Source organism: Syngnathus typhle, linkage group LG6, assembly GCF_033458585.1.
Source record: "Syngnathus typhle isolate RoL2023-S1 ecotype Sweden linkage group LG6, RoL_Styp_1.0, whole genome shotgun sequence".
NCBI lineage: Eukaryota > Metazoa > Chordata > Actinopteri > Syngnathiformes > Syngnathidae > Syngnathus > Syngnathus typhle.
Genome location: NC_083743.1, coordinates 8,470,602 through 8,490,481, shown reverse-complemented (window position 1 = coordinate 8,490,481; position 19,880 = coordinate 8,470,602). Strand labels below are relative to the sequence as shown.

The 19,880-nt window shown below is 41.2% G+C and overlaps 1 protein-coding gene across 2 annotated transcripts; it reads left to right on the top strand.

Moving 5' to 3' along the window:
• The first annotated feature begins 3,446 nt into the window (after positions 1-3,446).
• Positions 3,447-19,520, top strand: sphkap (SPHK1 interactor, AKAP domain containing). 2 transcript variants are annotated; one of them, XM_061281887.1, is made up of 11 exons: positions 3,447-3,690; positions 5,752-5,854; positions 6,734-6,844; positions 12,558-12,617; positions 12,887-13,027; positions 13,130-13,385; positions 13,501-16,819; positions 18,632-18,715; positions 18,791-18,840; positions 18,954-19,141; positions 19,205-19,520. In XM_061281887.1, the coding sequence occupies exons 1-11, from the start codon at positions 3,656-3,658 to the stop codon at positions 19,349-19,351; spliced, it is 4,494 nt and encodes a 1,497-aa protein (XP_061137871.1). In that variant the 5' UTR covers positions 3,447-3,655; the 3' UTR covers positions 19,352-19,520. The 2 variants fall into 2 exon arrangements, with proteins under 2 accessions (XP_061137871.1, XP_061137872.1); XM_061281888.1 differs by lacking the exons at positions 18,632-18,715; positions 18,791-18,840; positions 18,954-19,141; positions 19,205-19,520 and adding an exon at positions 17,824-18,614.
• Positions 19,521-19,880: the final 360 nt, after the last annotated feature.

Genomic DNA, 19,880 nt, shown 5'->3' with positions numbered 1-19,880 from the left:
CAATCACTCTGACCACCATTAACCTTTTCATACACTTATAATGATCACATCCCATAATTATAAACATTCATTATGCTGAACGCACAGGTGGGGAGAGAGAGCTAGCTGGAAATGTTGAACCGAAATACATGGAGAATAACTTAGCTGAGCGCGGGTTGTTGATTACGCTGATTAACAAGAGTGTTATCTCTAATTGCTTCCAAGAATCGACTATCTGCTGGTAAATATGGATTTTTATAATCACAGAGGCTCTCCATTGTTCAGTCATGTCAATGAATGTGTTTCGAGGATTTCGGCTCAATTGTGTGAAAATCCTGCTTTGTTATAACGACAATGAGTGGAAGAGCCCTTTTGCAAAATGCGATGAGTTCACATTGATCATTCAGAGAATTGATTTTCTTGAACTTCAAACACACTCCACTGGGTGACCAGACTCTGAATTATTTGAGTACTCTTCCTTATCTTAGTCAGATTGGGGCTTTTCCAGCTGTTTTTTTTTTCATGGGCATCTTCAATGTCCAAGAGTTGGCCGACTTTGCTGAGCAACATCAAGCATGACCACCCAGCATGTCTTGTTCCTTCTAACAGGAGGATCATGTCTGGTCTCAAGGATGTCATTGCGATGGGAATTGGGGCTACTTGACCAAATCGACCAACGTAAGTCTCGTTTTTGGCCAAAGAGGCAAGTTGTCGCCCACTTCTTTGCTATGCCTTGGGCCTACCTCTCCTGCCTTGATAAAGGGCTTGAAATATTTGGCTGCTTTCTACTGTTGCTTGGCTTTGACGATGGCTGAACAGATGGAGTCAGCGACCGTCTTCAGAACCTGGCCGCGGTGCCAACGATAGCGAGCGTCTCCCAGTGCTTTTGGACAGCAGCTGAGCGTGTGATCAAGCATAGCGTAACAAGAACACAGGAAAAAGGCAGGGCTCTCAGCTATTCCCCAGCAGTACGGGTTCAATGGAGTTGAGAGCACATAAATAAGTCCGAACATATTTGACATTTTCGTAAAAACACAAACATGTCCCAGTTCTCCCTCACATGCACACACATTTCGTGAGCACTGACCAGAAGCCATCAGGTGAGATAGAAAGGAACACAAAGTTCCCTGTATGGATGGCTTGCAGGATGGCCATCTGTTATGAAATGTGTCCTCTTTTGCCTGTTTATTGACTAGATAATTCATGTGGGTGGAATAAGGTGATAACCACTCATGTGTCCCTGCAATTTTTCAATTTACACAGTTAAGCCTATTAACTTTCTCAAGTATCCATCAATTCCCTAACATGCAATCCCTTGCAAAAGTATTGAAACGGCAACATCAGTATTGGAACATGCTGTTGCCTTTTACATTGATTGCTAAATATTAGATCATGCTTGATATTTTTCTGACAATTAAATTGACTACAAATGGTCTTTATCAATGAAAAGATGTCCCATGAGTCAATGTTTAGGTTATGTTACTTTCAAGACCGCTAGAGAAACAATTTCTCAAAATGTAAACTGCAGCTGGAACTCGATCAAACCATCTTTTTATTTATTTATCGACTAATCCAGCGAATTCACAGGCCTGCAAGCACATAGCACCCTTTGCTCTTTTGATGTTCTATAAATATCTTTGCCATGACACAACCGCTCAGAATCGTGAGCGCATCCTTTCGTCTGTCTGACTTTTCCGCTCTCTCATGGTGCGTGTTCTTATTTGCATACGAACATTTTAAAATAGTCTGGCAGTGACAAGATGTTGACTTTGAGTTCTATTTTATTGCGCATTCTATCTCTATTGTGTTTCTTTTTTTAAACTCTCACTCAGATGTTCCGGCCTTTCATCTCCACTTTAATTGTCCTATCTTTTTTTCAAGAAAAGTGTGCAGTGGATTAGCTCTTGCCTCTAAAAAGCCTTTGGATTAAGAAGCGCACAGTACAAAAAGGGCGATGAGAGGAGGGACACGATTAAGAGGAAAACGGATAAAGGGGGAAATGTGTGTGTGTGTGTTCATATGTAAATTCACAAATCACCCCCCCAAAATGCAATTAGCATTGAAATTATTTACCGTCACTGTGTTTGTCTTCTATTTGGGAATTGCAGTAGAAGAGATTGACTGTTGCTATGAGACTTAAATTCTTCTGTTTGGAGGCTTTAGATCTTTTGCTGTCGTGCCGCCAACTCAAGTGCTTAAAACAAAAGCACCGGTGAGCTTTTTGTCAAGGAAAGAGAGAAGAAAAAATAAAAAATAAAAAAATAAAGGGGGGGGGGGGGGTGACTGCTGCTACTAGTGTGAAGAAAGATAAGCACTTCAACACTTGTCAGTGGAACACATTCACATCTGTCATTGGTGGCTTGACGCATTCACTCCTTTAGGAAGTCATATCAGGATCTATAACCTGCCGTTCCTCCATATTGTTTCTTTAAATAAATCGGCCCATCTGTCAAAAGCTCCGATTCACAGTAAAAACAAAACGAACTATGACATCTCATAATCATTGTATGTCACAATCATATAAAGCTGCATGCAGACTGACCCGGTTAGCTTGATTTGGAGATGATGTGTACAATGGTGTGTACGTTTTTCCAAAACCTTTTAACCCACTTGTAAATGAACCCAAATTCGCAAAGAAATTAAAATGAATACTCCAGCTTTGCACTAATCCTATCTGCTTATGCTCTAACTCTCACGCTGCTACTTATTTTTAGACATTGCTGTTGAGAGACATTTGTGCAATTTTTGATGGTCACTTTGGATGTTGGTTAAATCCTCTTAATAATCACTTCTCGCTGATGCTTGCTATGTCCTTGACAGTTAACAAGACACTAATTGTAAAAGCTGGATTTGAGGGGTATCTTTTTCCCAAAACCATTACTTGCTCGTAAATTTGAATTTCAAAACAAACATTATTTTCAGACAGGGTGTTGAGAAACAGACAAGAGATCTAAACATAGTATACTTCAATACATTACACGAATATGAAATATTTGTAGTCCGGACAGTTTCTTCTGAGGAGCTCAATGAGTTTATGACATAATAAAATGTCTCTATTATTTCTATGCTCAATTCTATGGGAATTTCTTTATCGGTTCCCACATTAAGAAGTATTACATTAGGCTCTCAAGTAGCTCCATAACAGCGGAGAAATTTTTGGGGGGCGGGTCTTTGTCTGGTGCCCTCAGGCATTCTAGAAGCGCCCCTGGCAGTAAAACATAAGTTCATTAAATAAACAGTAAACAAGTGCATGTCCTCTGTATAGGTACGTTCGGGAATCCTAGAATGTGACTCATAAAACTAATAATGGTAAATTATTCTTTACAATCGATTCATTTAAAGGTCATCTATTACGCGGCTCTTGTTATAACAACTTGTGCGCGTCAAGGTGCGCGCGCACTTTGGGAGCCGTGACGCGTGCCCGAGGGTGCGTGTGGAGCTTGCTCGCGTGCACTTGGTGTGATGGTGAAACATCACTCGAGCAGCTGACACCGCCGGGCTCAGTTTGTTACGAGGCGGTGCGGGGATTCACACTTTCTTGGACGCTCGGGGACGCGCATGTGGACCGGAGGGTGACCCGGGCACCGTCACGCTTTGCGCTCTCCGCTGTGCATTTCGGTCAATCTCGCGCTGGGAATATTCTCACAGTGGAGGACGGTTTGCCAATTTTGACACCATGACAGACGCAAAGTGCCTTCTAAAAACACCAAGGTAATGCAAATTCTCTTTTTGGGTTAAAATGAAAAACCATGCCAAAATGCAGACTATTAATTGTCACGACTTCCTCAGTGCAGTATTTTGTCGCATTAATGGTGGCATTCTAATTAACGACGCGATTGCGCCTAATTGTCATATAAACTGAGGTGAAGTATTTTCTATCCCTTTCTGTGCGCGTTGTATGATGGTGCAAAGTGTTCAAAAACAGCATCACCGGGTCACCTATGCTGTTAATAGAGCCTTAGATTCCATATTAACCTCCTTTTCCGTCTCTGTGGTTTTAAAAAGGCTTGTGCCTGCGCCTGCTTGTTTTGGTCATTTGAAAGGCTCCACTTTCATGCAGTGTGGCTGATTCAATTAGAGGAATAACATTTCAGCAGTCTCATGATAAGTTGTCTTCCTGAGACACAAATCTCCTGCCTGTCTTTTAAAACTGGGAAATAAGACTGACCTTGAAACAATTACTCAATTATGTATTTCCCACCTTTAGTAGATAAATAAGCGGAATAAATAAACAAAAATACAAATAAATAAATACATTTAAAAAGAAAAAATCTATTCATGAGAAAACAAGCAAGTAAAATGATGTTGAAGGATCATTCGGATGTTTTTTCTGTTTACCAATTCTTACCATGCAAAGTTCATAGGGCTCAATGGAAACTGCCCAATAGGAAAATGAGAAATTGACATAGTCTCTCCTTGGCTTCTTGAAAGTCAAACAAGGGTCAAAAGATGCTGTGCCCCTTCATAAAGGAAGGAAAGGATGTCAAACCGACAGAACTAAGGAAATTATTAGATCAAATACAGATTAGAAAGAAATGAAACACTGTCCCTTCAATAATCTCCTGTGTACAGAATATCAACGCCAATGTGTCTCTGGCATGGCACAGGTTCCTAACATCAATCTGGGCAAAAGCGTGCACGCTTGTTGTCAGGTGTTTTAATGCGCGCCTTGGAGATAGCACTTAATAGCCCATCAGATCCACTTATCTCCCGTACATGGTCAACTCTTGTCCCTCCATTCCCATCTTAGTCCCCTGACACCATTGTTTTCTCTGGGCAATGTTCATTAAAATCAAATGGATGGTTGGTGATTATCAGGCTTTTCAAAAGAAAAGCTGATAACTAGCTTTGAAAGATGTGAGGTACACAAACGGCACTCCTATTCTATTTCTTTGCGAAATCGATCCATGTCAGTGCCATTGAAAACAAGCTTTGCTTGTTTTGTCTGCCATTTGGCAGATAAAGTATTCCTGAGTCTTTCATTTTGGAGTCTATTGTATGTTTTGCCCCTACCCAGGACAAATCTTTGTCAGGCAAAGTGAGTGAGTAATTTGTCATTATGGGATATATGATGGAGAATTGACTTTTTAATTGCTTTTGTGCAAATAGCTGAGTCTTTGAAGTGCCTGCTCACTCATCAAATGTGAAATTACACAACCAAGTAAATCTGCCTATTTGTCAAAAAATTAATTATGACATCACAAGTCACGTTTTGCCCGTGTGTCCTATTTTATCTAGATGCTACAGTGTTGTCAGGCTGTGTTTTATAGTTAAACGAGATTTTTTTTTTTTTACAGTATATATTACTTCCTTCCTGTAATGCCTTGTATTTTATGCTTATTAAATACACAGAGAACAGTAAATAACAAGACAATAAGAGCAATCATGCATTTGCATGCAGACTCAGGGGTTCATTATTCATAATGGGCAAATTACACACTGTGCAAATTTATGGGGGGCTTGGTAATGAAGTCCTGCCCTTGCAAGTGAAAGTATAAGGATATAAGTATATTTTAGTGTCAGTGCTTTGGACTTGCTTGGCTAGATAGTCCAATTACCTGTTTCAAGATTTTAAAACCAGCTAAAAATTTGCTGTTTTATTTATTTTTGAGTCATCAGTGCTAATGATTACACTGATTACTCTGCTGCTCAAGTCAGAACCAGACTAAACTATCCTTGTGATGGAAGAACTATCAATTGCAAAAAAAGAAAGTGTTGAGTATTTGTCAAGAATTTGAAGAAGAATGAATTTGTTTGTTTGTTGTTTTGCAGTAACTTCCAATCATCTGCTATGTTTGAAGACTCGGAGTCTATTGAGGTAGATGGAAGCAGCACAGAGAGCACAGTGGCCTCCACCATTAGTGCTTGTAAGAAGGTAAGCTAAGTCATGCATGATGTGTAATGTAAGTTTTTTTGTCTGCTGCATGGATTCTTCTGTGTATTCCAGTTTTTGTGCAAGTTGGTCTGCTTTTTATTTTTGGTGCGCGTGACCTTCTGGTGTAGCGCAATAAGAACGGCTGCCAGGGCTTCAGGTCCACCGAGTAGATTTATTGTCTTCTTCTTCCAGGAAGAAAAAGGGAGAACTAGAACAGATCATTGGTGCGGGGTGAACGCTGAATTGTACTTTTATATTTTGTGTGGTGTGCAGTTATCCTCACACTGACTGTGCATATTTGGCTCTAACTCACAATCTTAACTGCCTTCCACTTGATTGTGCTATAAAGACACGAGGTGATGTCAGTCTCATTACAGGGCTGCAGATTTTGAGCTGTGGCAGCATGAGTTTTAATATGCAATTGCCTTCCTTGAGATCAGCTTAGTTTATGTCACCATTAGCTGGCTAAGGGTCTGCACAGATGGTCTCTCTTGAGGGTGCACTGCAATCCTAAGTGGGCTTGGGGTTTCAGTAAAAATACAAAAGAAGAACAAGCAAGGTGGACATATTTGCAGGCCCTTTTAGATAACAAAATAATAGTCGATCAATAAGTAGGACAGCGCCATATCTTCACCAAGGCAACTGTTATCAAGGCTTCATTAACACGTGAGATAAGATAAAAATCATTGCGATTGGAGAAACAATGTGCACTGCCTGGTTAGTTGAAAAGTTATTGATTAGCTTTGGGCTCTGGAGACCCAAAGGCCCTTTAGAAAGGTCAATTGATCCTATTAACCTCAAGGGGAAACTGTTAAAAAAAAAGTGTGTGTGCTTATGGCGGTGTGTGTTGTACCTCAGAGGTGATTCATTGTGTTGCAGGTTCTGTGCGGTAACAGTGTGCTGGACTCGTCAGACTATTGGCTGAGGAATGACAAAGCTCTGTGCAGACTGGGTTTGCTGGACGACAACACTGAGGGCAGCTGCACCATGGTGAGGAGCAGACTGTGGGTGATAAAACATGTGCGCCCTTTTGGCAACATACGTGAACCATGTCTCATCTCGTATTGAATCCGAGAATTCTGGAATCCTGAAATGACAAAGACAAAGATTTAGTAATTCCTCAACAGTGTCATGTTTACAACCTTTTTAACCGAAGACACAATTTCATCCGCTTTGTTGGAGGTATAAGTTTAAATAACTGTTCCAAGAGAAAGGCTGCTGTCTCATAACATGATGTGCGATGTGGTCTTAATAATAATAATAAAAAAAGAGCCACAAAAGAACCACACATCAGCGGTAGTCTGATAATAAGACTGCATTTCATCTTTTTGAGGTCAAATCAAGTTCACATTTGGCCCCAAAATCTCATTATCTCTTTATTGACGCAAAAATAAAGCCTGAGCTCATATCTGGATTAATTGCAATGTAAATTTGTGCAACTCTTTGAATTCCGTTTTTAGTCCTTAGGTCATCACATTTTCTCTTTCTGCACTTCTATGCTGGCATAATAAAAAAACAATGCAAAACCTCTGCAGACAATTTGGTGACAAAAAAATAGTGCTTGGCGTATTTTATTGTATGCCCTCTCACACTTGGGAATTACATGGCCAAAAGTAGACTAGATTCTAGATTAGCTAAAAGCAGGTCAAAATTGTGGCGCCAGGATTTTGGTTGATTAGATTGATGAGCAAATTCTGATTTCATTCATAAATTTTCCAACCGAGTGGGACAATCTCTCTGGAGGGGTGGGGATCTTTTCTTTACAACAGATTCCATTGCATTTGAACACAAACAGATGCAACCCATCCTCCCGTAGCATCATTGTCACAATTTCAAGTGACAAATTAGTCTTTTGACTCTTAATTCTCTGCTGGGCTTTCCACACTTTACGAGGCTAATCAGTCAAACGGGAGCACGCGATTGATGATACGGCCTCTGAGGCGACAACTTTTCACTTACAATCTGAACTGTGTACGAAAATAAAAAGACAGCAGAGGGAAAAACACAAAGAAATGGTAAAAGATGGATTGTGAAATGGGTTTGAGTGTGGCAACTAAACAGTTTTTTTTATTATATATACATAAAAAGAAGTTATTACACTGTTTTCTTTGTAGTGTGCAACATTGGTAACATTGAGTGGATTGATGTTAGTAATTGATCAAGGCAATCATTGGTACAATTGCTTTTATAGCTTCAATTTTGCCTTTCATCTTTTTGTTGAAAAGGTGCTGGCACTTAGATTGTATTTTCTTTAATTTCATGAATGTAATAATTTTACATTTGATCTATGTCATACATACGGTGTGCCTCTACAATTTTTTTTAGTAGTGAGCATTGGACAGCAAAAAAATGAGCTTAATAAAATACGAAAACATTCTTCTGTTTTTCCCTCACCCACCTCTGGCCTACAGAATATTGTCACCTTTAATCAATCACTCACGTTTTACTGCACTGAATCTTATCTCAATCCAGAGATATTTGACATAAGAAATTTGACAGTGACGTTACCAGCCTGGCAATAGATTATCTTGCCTACAAAACTGAAAACTTTTTTTGTTTTTGTTTTTAATCTTGCTGTTGGCAAAAGTTTCTCTCAACATCGTCCATTTCCCATATCCTCTAGCCCCTTGCTTGGAAGCTAGAGGAGAAGAATCCATTCGTCATTAGATTCATGCATGTCTCCACATTGTGACATGTCGTTTCCTTGCCCAGAAAGTAGAATAAATATGCCATCAGCCACAGCTAGAACGTTGACTTACGACAGGAAGACAAACTTTGTTATTTTAGCCATGCTCATCTTCGCCAGTAACCTCAATAATCTTAATGTCTGCCTTCATGCTAAAGGTGACTTAGATTAAACTTTAATATACTTCAGCATAGTGACAAGTTGACAACCATTTCAGAAGTATGTTTGATTAAATATAAAATAAAGACAATCTTCTTGACTTACTATAAGTACTTTTATTTATTTTTAAAGAGTGTTATTCTTGATTTCACTTAATAGTAATTAATCAATCAACAGCTAGTGGATTATTAAATTAATGGACAACTATCCCCAGTAGCTGCAAGAACATAATATTTACTAATGACAAATTGTTTTTTCTTTCATCTGCAAAGCCACCTTGTGTAGCTTTAATAAAAAAAAAACACAGGAACGCTTGATATTGATTGGGACCCCATTTTAACTCAATTTTGCAAATCTAGGTCACTAAGAATGCAGCGTACATGCTGGAAGAAGAAGAAAGCAAAGCAAATTGGCTGTAACTGTTGAAGCCCATAAATAAGTCTGTTCAAAATAAAAAAAACTGATGTCAGATGTGCTCTCATAATTGCTTTCACAAGCTGCCACTACCTGCATTACTGCTTAAGGTTTATATTTGAGCTGGCATTAGAAGAGCATGCATATCACAAGTGCACAGTCAATACAGGAGTCAATCTGAAACTAAACAGGAGTCACAGTCAAAACAAAAAGAAAACCAAAAGAAGAGCAGCTGTGTGTGGGAGGATAAGAAGGAGGGAGGGCGAGAGAAAGAAAAAAAAGAGAGAAAGCTTAGACTGTCAAGTCAGATTGAAACGTTTAATAATGGTTTTGTATATTACCCACGTCTGTGCATCCATTATTGTATGGCAAGATAAGATTTGTGGGCAAGTGACGAAAGAAAATCACCAGTTGGTCTCTGCGTGTTTATGTGTATAACATTTTACGCAAAATGGGATTTATGTGTAAATATGCCAGGACAATAAGAACCCGTCTGTATTGTCCTGAGCGGCTAAGGTCTGGACAGACATACTGTAAACACATGCAGGATGTATTTTTCCAGGCACCATTCAGACTCAATTAAGCATTGGCCCAGATTCTACCAAGCGGTGACTTTTTATTCGGTTTTGGTAAGGTGGGAATTTTTTCATGAATCCATTGTGAATTGTCCTAAAATTTATGACTCATGCAAGCTTATTGTTCAGCTTCTGTCCTTTGGGGTAGGGGTCATGGCTGAACAATTCATCAAAATACAGTATTCAAATTGCAAAGGATGCAATTTTGTGGGGTGGGGGACACAACAGCGTCTTTAATTTGGTTGGTTGGCTTTGACTTTCTTTAAACATATGTATATTTATTTATACAGCGTCTAGATGAATTCAGTGCATAGGAAATGCGGTCCAGTAATAAAGCTACAGATAAATTTGCATCATGGTTGTAATCTGATTTACGCCATACTTGTTTGGTAGAATTTTATCAAGTCATAGTGAACACTTAAAAGACTTATTTGTATAACCTTCAATTATCCCGGTAATGCAATTGAGAACCGATTCTCACTTGCAATGCCGATCTGGCCGCTGACAGAAACTCCGATGAAATTTCCCTCCATATTTTAAAAGAAGAATGTTATGTGCGTAAATGCACATTAGCATGTATATTCACAGAATAACACGAGAGCATTGGGGCAACTTACAGTATGACGCGCTGTTGAGGGTTTCAATGCCTTGCTCAGCGACTCTTCATGGGTGGGTGGTCCGCTGCCACATAGTCGCTAGCTGTCTGTAAATATAGACAAAAGTCTTTGGGACTTTTCACATCCACAACAACATGGTCATTTCTTCATCTGACATGAATGTTGTTGTTCTTGTCTGGTACATCTGGTGTCAAACTGAGAGATTCAGAGAGACTCCCTCGACACCTCTTATCAAGTGCCTCGGGGCCCTCATTGTTTGATGAGGTCAAATATACCCTCACTCCTCCTCCACAAAGTCAAACATGAATTATTCAGACCCATTCTCCTCTATTGAGGTGATGTGGTTATGACAGGTAGAAGGTATTAATATTAAAGCAGAACTTTGTAAACATTTCCCTAAATATAGCTGCTTTAAATTTATTGTGCTATGAGACTAACCGACAGAACGGCAGATCACTATTTAACACACCAAATATTGCACAAAATTATTTGGAAAAAGGGGTGTAACATTTTCCAACACTAAAATCTGGTCTTCTCATTTTTGATGTTTGTTTTACTTTTAACCTGACGCAGTGTACGCTCGCATTGATTTCAGAAACAATTTGCCTTGTAACTCTATTTTTATTCACCATCTGCTCTTTCTCTCTAAATAATACTCTTCTTTGTGCTGCACAGCGCAGATGAGCAAGTCGTTCACAATTACTACTTGTGCCAGCAGAGGCTCCTGATGTTGGCTGCTGCTTGTACATGCATTATGCATTAATATAACAGCTTCTGGAGGGATGCTAGCATGCAAAATCCGTAAAGCTTTCAGATCAAATCAAACTCAAGTGCTGGCAAAACACGTTGCAATATAACCTTTTAAACTCGTTTTTTTTTTTTTTCTCCTGTCAGATATTTACACACAAACAAATTGTTGGTACTTCTCTCAATGAAAGAAAAACATAAGGAAAAAAAATTCTGGTGTCCAGTGCCTGGTCATTTCAGCTGAGATAGTTTCGAGCACACTCACTACCTGAATGAAGATAAGAAATATAGAAAATGAATGCATGGATGGAAAAGCTGTTTAAATTTTCTCTTTGTATAAGGAGAAATAAAGTAAATCCCTAAAAAGGAGGAAAATTGAATGGCATCTGCTTTTTCTGTCAACAAAAGGGGGAACATTCAATTTTTGAGGACTTAAGTGGATAAAATTTGGCAATTTTATTTTAAATCCATAACGGTATATTTTTCATGTTAATGGTTCCGTCAAAATAACACATGACTTAAACATTATATTTGTCTTTTTTTTTTCAGTCTAGCGCCATTTAAGAGATTTTCAAAATGCATCAAAGCATCTCAGTTGTGTGGCAGGATATATCACATTGTAAAAAGTTCTAAGCAGATTTGTGATGCATGGAGATGTAATAATTTGGAACTGACTGCCTATTCTCGTACATCTAGAGGGGGAGGAAATTTTTGCAGCAGGTGGTGGTGCAGGTGATGGTTGAAATAAACAGCAGGATTCCACCTGTGCGTGTTTTGCATTGGAAAGCCTCCAGCACTTACTTCTCTCAGAGTTTCACTAGAATGGCAGCACTTAGATGTTAGAAACAGAAATGTCGTGACTGCGACACAAAATTGCTCCACATCCCCCCACCACCAGATGATTCATTTTGTTCCTCCAGTTCCTTGCTCATTGCAACTGGAGCTATGCTTCATCCATTTAGCTATGCAGGTACTTGATTATGCCAACATAGATCAGTTAGGCTGTGTGCTGGAGAATGAAACTGCAGCAGATAGTCCCAGACTCCCCACACTGACATGAGGACTCCATCATAGACCATTAAAGGCAGTAGTTAGCGACGAATACGGTGAAAGAGATAGCAAATAAAAGATGAAGCAAGTGTGACAGAGCGAGAGAGGAAATGAAGGGACCACTGACTTACAGCTCCTTTGTCAGCTATGAGAGATAGCATGTCTTATGGAACTAAAATCGCGTTGTGAAAAGGTATGATCCTGTTTTTTGTTTTTTTTTTTGTGACGAAGAAATGGCAGTGGCATAAGTGGTTGCAGTGAGAAGTGTGACAATAATGGTTCCAGCATCTGTTTGGGCTTTTTTTTTTTTTTAATCCTAATAAATAATCATTTGATACAATTTTCAGTTGGATATCAGGAAACCAAAATATTTGATAGTTGCAGCCCTCCTAGAAATTTGCACTGCTTACATAAAATATATATATATATTTTTTTTTTTACCTTGTCTTTTTCAGATGTGTTTTGTAAATCTGGACCCTCAGAAAACAGACTGTGGAGATGATAAAATTATTAAGGTGAGCAAAACCCTTGTTTTCATTTTCTCCTCTTACATGTATGCCCCACTTTATTTTTATCCATTTTTAATCCCATTTTTAATCCACCCAACACTGGCATGGTAAGCATGGATATAAGGTCAATTTGTGTTATGTGTCGATTTGGTAGCTGCTCCCACTGGGTGTAGCAAAGCAATCAGTATTCATCTCAGAGTATCGAGGAGGGTCAGTAATTAAGAACCAATGGACTGGTAATACTGAGAAGCCATGTTGCACGCTCTTCTCCACAGAAATTGGCACTGGTGTCTCCAGACCTGCCAAAGCTTGTTGAATTACTAAGTGCTCACCAGCCCAAAGAAAATGAAATCCTCTTTCTCAATGGCCTTGAGGGATCCAATACTTTTCAAACACGTCCAACAGCTCCTTCTCAGGTGATTAGAGTTTGAGATCTAAATTGAATTTTGGAATATTCTGACAGTGAGGTGTTTCTAGAATCGTACATTCACCACTTTTTTTTTTCTCGTCCTCAACAGCAGCAGAAAAGTACTGGTGTGTGCCTGCTTCAGCGTTCAAGACAGAAGCGCTTTATCCAACCAAGCAGTATTATCTTTGAGATCAACAAGTTCCTTGCAGGTTTCCAGTGGGGAAAAGAAAGACAGCTTCATCAAGGACAAATAAGACAACGGGTTGAGGATGACACCAATCGGTCAGTTTCATCTATCGAGGAAGATTTCCTGACAGCTTCAGAACACATGGGAGATGACAGTGAGGATGACGGATTTAGAAATGGTAATGTCCTGTCAAATATACTTTGTTGACATATAGCAAAATCATGCCATTCTTTCACTTGGAAGAAAATGTGGTCACCTCACAATTCAAAAATTGTCTTTCTATCTCTCGACAGAGGCAGAAGCTGGTGGACGAGCAGAGAGCTCGGTAGAGGTTGCACAGAAACACAATGCTAATGTCCTGGGTCAGAGGACACAGCTGGCTCATCATCAGAGCAAGGATGATGCAGAAGTGAAAAGGGAAGCACATCAGCAGGTCAGCCGGCACACAAAGGAATCAGCCGGTCACTACGCTACCAATCTGGCAGAGTCGGTACTACAAGATGCCTTCATACGCCTTTCTCAAGATGAAACCTCCTTCATCTCTGAGGCTGCAGTCAGTGTATCACACTCACGGTGTCACTCCGAGACCACACACGTGCAAAGAAAACGGCCTTCCCAACAGCATACCTGCTCCTTTGAACTCCCTAAAATTGTCATAGTTCAAAGTCCAGACAGTGCAGATGGAACTGCAGAGTGGCCAGAGACTCAGGGGTCAAATGTGTCTGACCAGGATATTACCACAAAAGACATTCAGATGCCAGAAAAGAAAGGTCATAATCCTCACCGCAATGGAGGGCTTCCATCTAAACCTGTCGAGGTGGCTTTGGCCTGCGCTGCCAATGTTATTGGCACCATAACTTCCCCACAGCTAGCAGCACATCTCACCAAGGATTCAACTTCAGAAGAAGACACAGAAGAGGAGCTAGAGAAACCAGAGGAGAAAGGCGACTACTCTTTTTCCTCAGCCATGTGTGGTATGGCTCAGGTTGCCGGTGCTGTTGCAGCGTTGGAGCTTACAGAGACGCCCGGCGAGGTTGAAAATAGTGACACGGATTTAAATGCAGCCTACAAAACATCACAGGGTTTAATATCTGCTGCCCAAACATCTGCGGCCTTCACGCTACATTGCAGTGTTGCAGAAGGTACCAGTGTCGAAGCATTCCGTGCAAACATTGCTGAAGTACTTCATAGGGAAGCAGCTGAGGTGTTGACTTATCCACATGGCTACCGGAGTGTAGCTGACCTCTTGGAGTCCACACATAACAAGATAGTTGATGGCATTACATGCCCGAAAAAATCCTACACCGAAGAAAGAGAAGTGGGAGAATTAATCGACGAGGTGGCCGACAGTCTTTTTAAGCATGCTTTGGAAAAAGCCCAGAAGAAAAAAGAACTGGAGGGGACTGGGAAAGATGCACCAAGCCTCCAGGTTCTTCTGCAGGACAGCGTAAACAATTTGCTCTTTGAGATTCTTTGCCAGGCACAAAAAAAGATTAGTCACATTTCAAGAAGTGATCAAGGGACTTTTGAGACACAGGACCTTGATACTAGTTGCAAGCAGCATGTTCCCACAAAAGGAAGCGATGATCCATTAAGTCAATTACAGGGTTCAGTAAGTTATAAGCAATCAACTAACAATGACAAACATGGTATGTTTCAAAGCACAGATAGACTTCCCATGGTTCCTGGAATTAGCACAAATATACTTGAAGAAAGTGATGTCAATGCATCTCTCTTTACAGTTTACAACAAAGAGCAACCCCAGCACTCGTGCTGTGTACAAATTCAATCCAAGTCTAACGTACATATAAAAGACTACTCTGGTCACCAGGACACAACTGCTGTCAGAGTTCCCTTGAGTGAAATCCCCGTTCATTGCACAGAGAGGCGGGGTCGATTTATGACAGGAAATGACAGCAGACAGTCTTCTCTCACCCCGCAGTCGTCACTCAACTCTTGCACTTCATTCTTCTCCTGGAGAATGGACTCAGAGAGCAGGACACCAATTACCTGCTTTGCCGATGATTTGGCTGCTACAGTGGTGTCTATGGCCACGGAACTAGCTGCCATATGTCTTGAAAATTCTACCGGGAAGCAGCCCTGGTTCTGTGCCCTCAAGGGTACATCTCCAGAGGGCCCAGAGGCTTTCTTGATCCCCGCTTGTCGAACGGTACTCAGAAGGAAAGAGGGTCAGAACAACAGTGTGTCCTCCAAGAAACATCGAGCACCACGTCTGAGTGAGATAAAAAAGAAAACAGAGGAGCAACCAGAGTTGATGGAGCGCCTGGTGAACCGAGTGGTAGACGAGTCGGTCAACCCTGATGAACCACAGGACCCGTTTGCCCTTTTTGCCTCGGAAGTCACGGCCAGGATCATGAACTGCCCTGAGCTGAATGTGGTGGACACTTCCAAAACAGGCCAGCCACGTAGCAGATTGCAGTGTGAGAGGTGGAGTCGTGGAAAAGCCTCTAGTTATGAAAGCATTCCAGAGGAAGATGCAGACCCCTCGGGTACACTAAATACCCTGGGCCCTGGTAGTCGTCTCGGCCAGAACCTGAGTCGTGGTAGCTCTGTTTCCAAACAGTCAAGTTGTGAGAGCATCACAGATGAATTTTCACGGTTCATGGTAAACCAGATGGAGACTGAGGGCAGAGGCTTTGACCTTCTCCTAGACTACTATGCAGGGAAAAATGCCAGCAGCATTCTGGCTGCAGCTGTGCAACAGGCGGCATCCAAGAAAAATGGTCACCTTAACGTCAGAACTACATCCTGCCTATCCAAACAGTCTAGCACTGAGAGCATCACGGAGGAGTTCTACAGGTTTATGCTCCGGGACATGGATAAGGAAAACAAAGACCACGCCATGGCAAAGACTAAAGAGTGGAGCAACAGCTTGTTCCCACCATCTGCCCGGACTCCCTTTTGCATACGACAATCGTCAGTACCAGACAGGCGATCGTCAGATTCAAGACTGACCGTCAGCTCACCCATTAAAGCCAATTCATTTGATGGCTTTGCCAGAAACGTGCATGGAGATACATTAAATATATGCCCAACCAACTCAGTGGCAGCAACGGGACTGTGCAAGTCAGACTCGTGTCTCTATCAAAGAGGCAAGACCGACCAGATCACTGATATGCTGATCCACGATACTTGGTCCAGTTCTATTGAGTCTTTGATGCGGAAGAACAAGATCATTGTTGAGCCAGAGGACAGTATTGAGCTGGAGGCTGCAGGAGACTGCCAGCCCCAAGTACAGCAGTTTGCAAACCGTCTGGCAGCTGACATTGTAGAAATTGGCAAATCATGTGTTGGAGATCAGCAAGAGGGCCCAAATGGGCCAAACTCACAAACGCACATGCCAGTTGGTGAGAGAAGGAGGGGATTCAAACAATCTCATTTAAACTGTAGTCGGGGTAGGTCGAGTCAAGAACAAACGGGGGTTATATCAGGTGCAGGTAACAGCGGTACACCCCGTTTAAGAGCCCCCAGGGATGTACCAGTGATCCACATTGAGGGGGATACCCACGAAAAGACAGATGGACCTCCGGAACGACCACCAGAGATGCCAGGTACCAAGCGTATGGAGAAGATTACAGCCAACGGAAATAGGTACTCATATTTAACCTTTACTGTAAAAAAACAGACATAAAAGAATGAGAATCCTCTGCGCTAGTTAACTCAGCTAGTTGACTCGGGTTCTAGTTGTCTTTTCAACCAGACTTTTTGAAAGATTTTAAATTTTGAGGATGATCAAATTGCATTTTTCATTTGTTTTACAATGACTTTGGGGGTGTTTTGAGAGACAAGGACAGCTACAGTTAAAAAAATAAAACGTGTTTTTTCTCGAATAGCTTCCAGAAGAGCTAATGAGGCATAGACAGATGTTTTAACAGCATTTTAATGTTTTGCAGTTAATGAAGGCTGTCACTGTGTGGATCTCAATCTCAAATGAACCTGAAAAGAGGTGCTAATGAAAGTAATTTGAGAGAAAAAAAAATTAAAGTTTTGTCCTTAAGTGACCTTTTTCACAATACACATTTTGACTTATGTACACTTACTGTTGAATTTTCTTTTGGTATGTTTTACTGCTATATTTATGCTAGACTAACAATTGTTCGATGATTTGAAACACAGGTAACAATACCCGGGTTTACATCTGGAGTACTCGTTTGGTTCTTATTGCATTGCTAAACAACACTAACCGTGGCTTTCGCATTAGGTTGTAATATTTTTCCATTTTAATGAAAGGCTAATCCTTAAATCCATACAGTACATGCTGGATAATGACTAAGGGCGGAGATAGGCTCCTTAATCTCGATTAGTTTGCAATTGGAGTCCGTCTCTAAGGTTAAGAGTGACACGCAGTCCCTCAGAGTCAATAATTGTTGATATCTTTCCCGTATTGTCAAGGTTGACAGCCCTCAATTATTTGATTGACTTAATTTGATCAGTGTGCTCAAAAGCAGTGAAATTACAGGCATACCCTTGGAGAAATGGAATTTGCCGATGCGTTAAATATGCTGATGAATTAGCTACCTAATTGTGTAGCACACGCTGAGAAGACATGAGGAAAACCGAGGTACTTTAATCCATGATCAATTTTGCTCTCCCAGCAGTGAAAGGGACAGGTCAGCTGTGGTTGCGGCCAAAGTAGAGAAGAGGGACAAGCGTTCAATGAGCGCTAGCAGTGAAGAGAGCATGGGAAGCTGGTCCCACATAAACACGGAGGATGAGACCAGTAGTTTTATCCAACTGAGCGAGGGGTCAGTAACTGCCGTTTCCCGATAAATGCTGATGAAGCTGCTGCTCCCACCGTCACCTCACTGTCATTGGCCCATCGCTGCTGACTCCTGTTCTCTCTCTTGTGCCAATCCTAAATTTATTTCCCCCCCCGCTTTATGCTGCTTTTGCTGATTTCATGCCAGCTTGCTCGGACAACGAGTTTCACAAAGGCCCCGGTACAAGGCGTGACCAACCTTCACCAGTGCTCAGCTCTCGTCATTGGAGAACGTACAGTATGACTTCTCAAAGCAAAAACCTCTTGCTTGATGGCAAATTGAGAGGTCACTGATCGTCCTTGGCTTTCTGTGTTCCGTGGGAAATCTTTCTATTGTGAAACGCACCATCATACCATCAGCATTTTGAAATTAACACCTCATCCCCAAACCATGAGACACAATGGCATGGTTACCAGCACCGGGCTCATCCATCAATTCCACGCCAAGTACTTCCGAATCTCATTTTCAGACAGGCTTGTCGTGATTCAAATATCACCAGCTCTGCAGTCGCCAAACATGAGTGTTAGATTCTACCACAACTGCAATGTGATTTGACCAACTGCGGATCATCAACAGTGATAAGGCAGAATGCGTAGAACTAAAATCTAAATGCTGTCCTTTTTTTTTTTTTTATGATTTACAGCAATGGCACCAGCAGCGGCTCAAGCGTAGGCATGGCCGATCTGGAGACTTTCTCTGAGGTGCAATCTCATAGCACAGAAATAAGGTAATTCCGATACTAACGTTATTATTGGACATTTTGATGTTTCTTTATTTAGACTAGTTTCTTTTGTGTTCACAGTGGAGGGCCCGAGAAAGGTGACCAATCAGCAACCAAAGATGGCTACTTTGGTAAGTAAGAATTTGGTGCTTAAAACTTCTTCTTAAATTCCAGAGACTGGAGATAATCCTCCAATTCTCCTTACTTGAGAATCGTGGTGACTAATTGATGACTGATATTTCAGAGAGCTGCTCAGCCAGGACAGGTGGTGGTGGTGGCGGTCATGTTAGGGAACTCCTTGTGGTAAACTGTGACCTGGAAGCGGACTGCATGGACTCGGAGGTGACAGTGGCTCTGCAGTGGATCGCAGCTTCTGAGCTGGGTCTTCCAGCTCTCTACTTCAAGAAGTCTAAAGAACAAAGGATTGCCAAGGTGGGTAAACATGCTTACCGTTTGTTAGCATTCATTTTTGACATGGGTGCTTCTGATTCTCAGTTCCAGAAGTTGGTCCATCTGTTGTCCCAGAAGTCATGGCGGATCTCGGACTTGTTCAGTGCTGTGCTTCAGTTCTGTAAACTTCATGGAGAGAGTGAGGACACATCGCTGTTAAGCCTGTTTGACTGGCTCTTTGAGATCCTGTGAAGTGGATTAGTTTTCCCCAGTGTGCATGTTCACTTCCTCACACTGACGCTTATCTTCTCACCAAGTGTGTCCGCTTCCAAAGCTGAGAGCACAAAGTGATCATCCAACTTGAAAAATCCTCCTTCCCTCACTGCTGTCACTTTGCGTCCATGGAGGTTTTTTTTTTTTTTGTCTGTCACCACTCACATCCATCCCAAAGGAACGCGAGTTGGACATTCCTATTGGGAGGGAACAAGCCATTTAGAGATTATGGTTAGCAGGGTTTAACTGTGCCATAGTATATCGATTTACACAATAATTAGAGAATATTTACAGAATCTCACAAAAAAATATTGTGTTCATCCCTTTATTTATTCCAGAAAGTACAAACGTTACTGTTGTTCATGGCTGTTCACATCACACCAATGCTTAAAATATTCTTTTTCATTAGCCACCAAAAACGTCCTTTTTGTGATCATGAACGTTTATGTTGGGATCTATTATGTGTTACTTGAGAACAGATCTTAGATTGTTGTCTTGTATATATTGA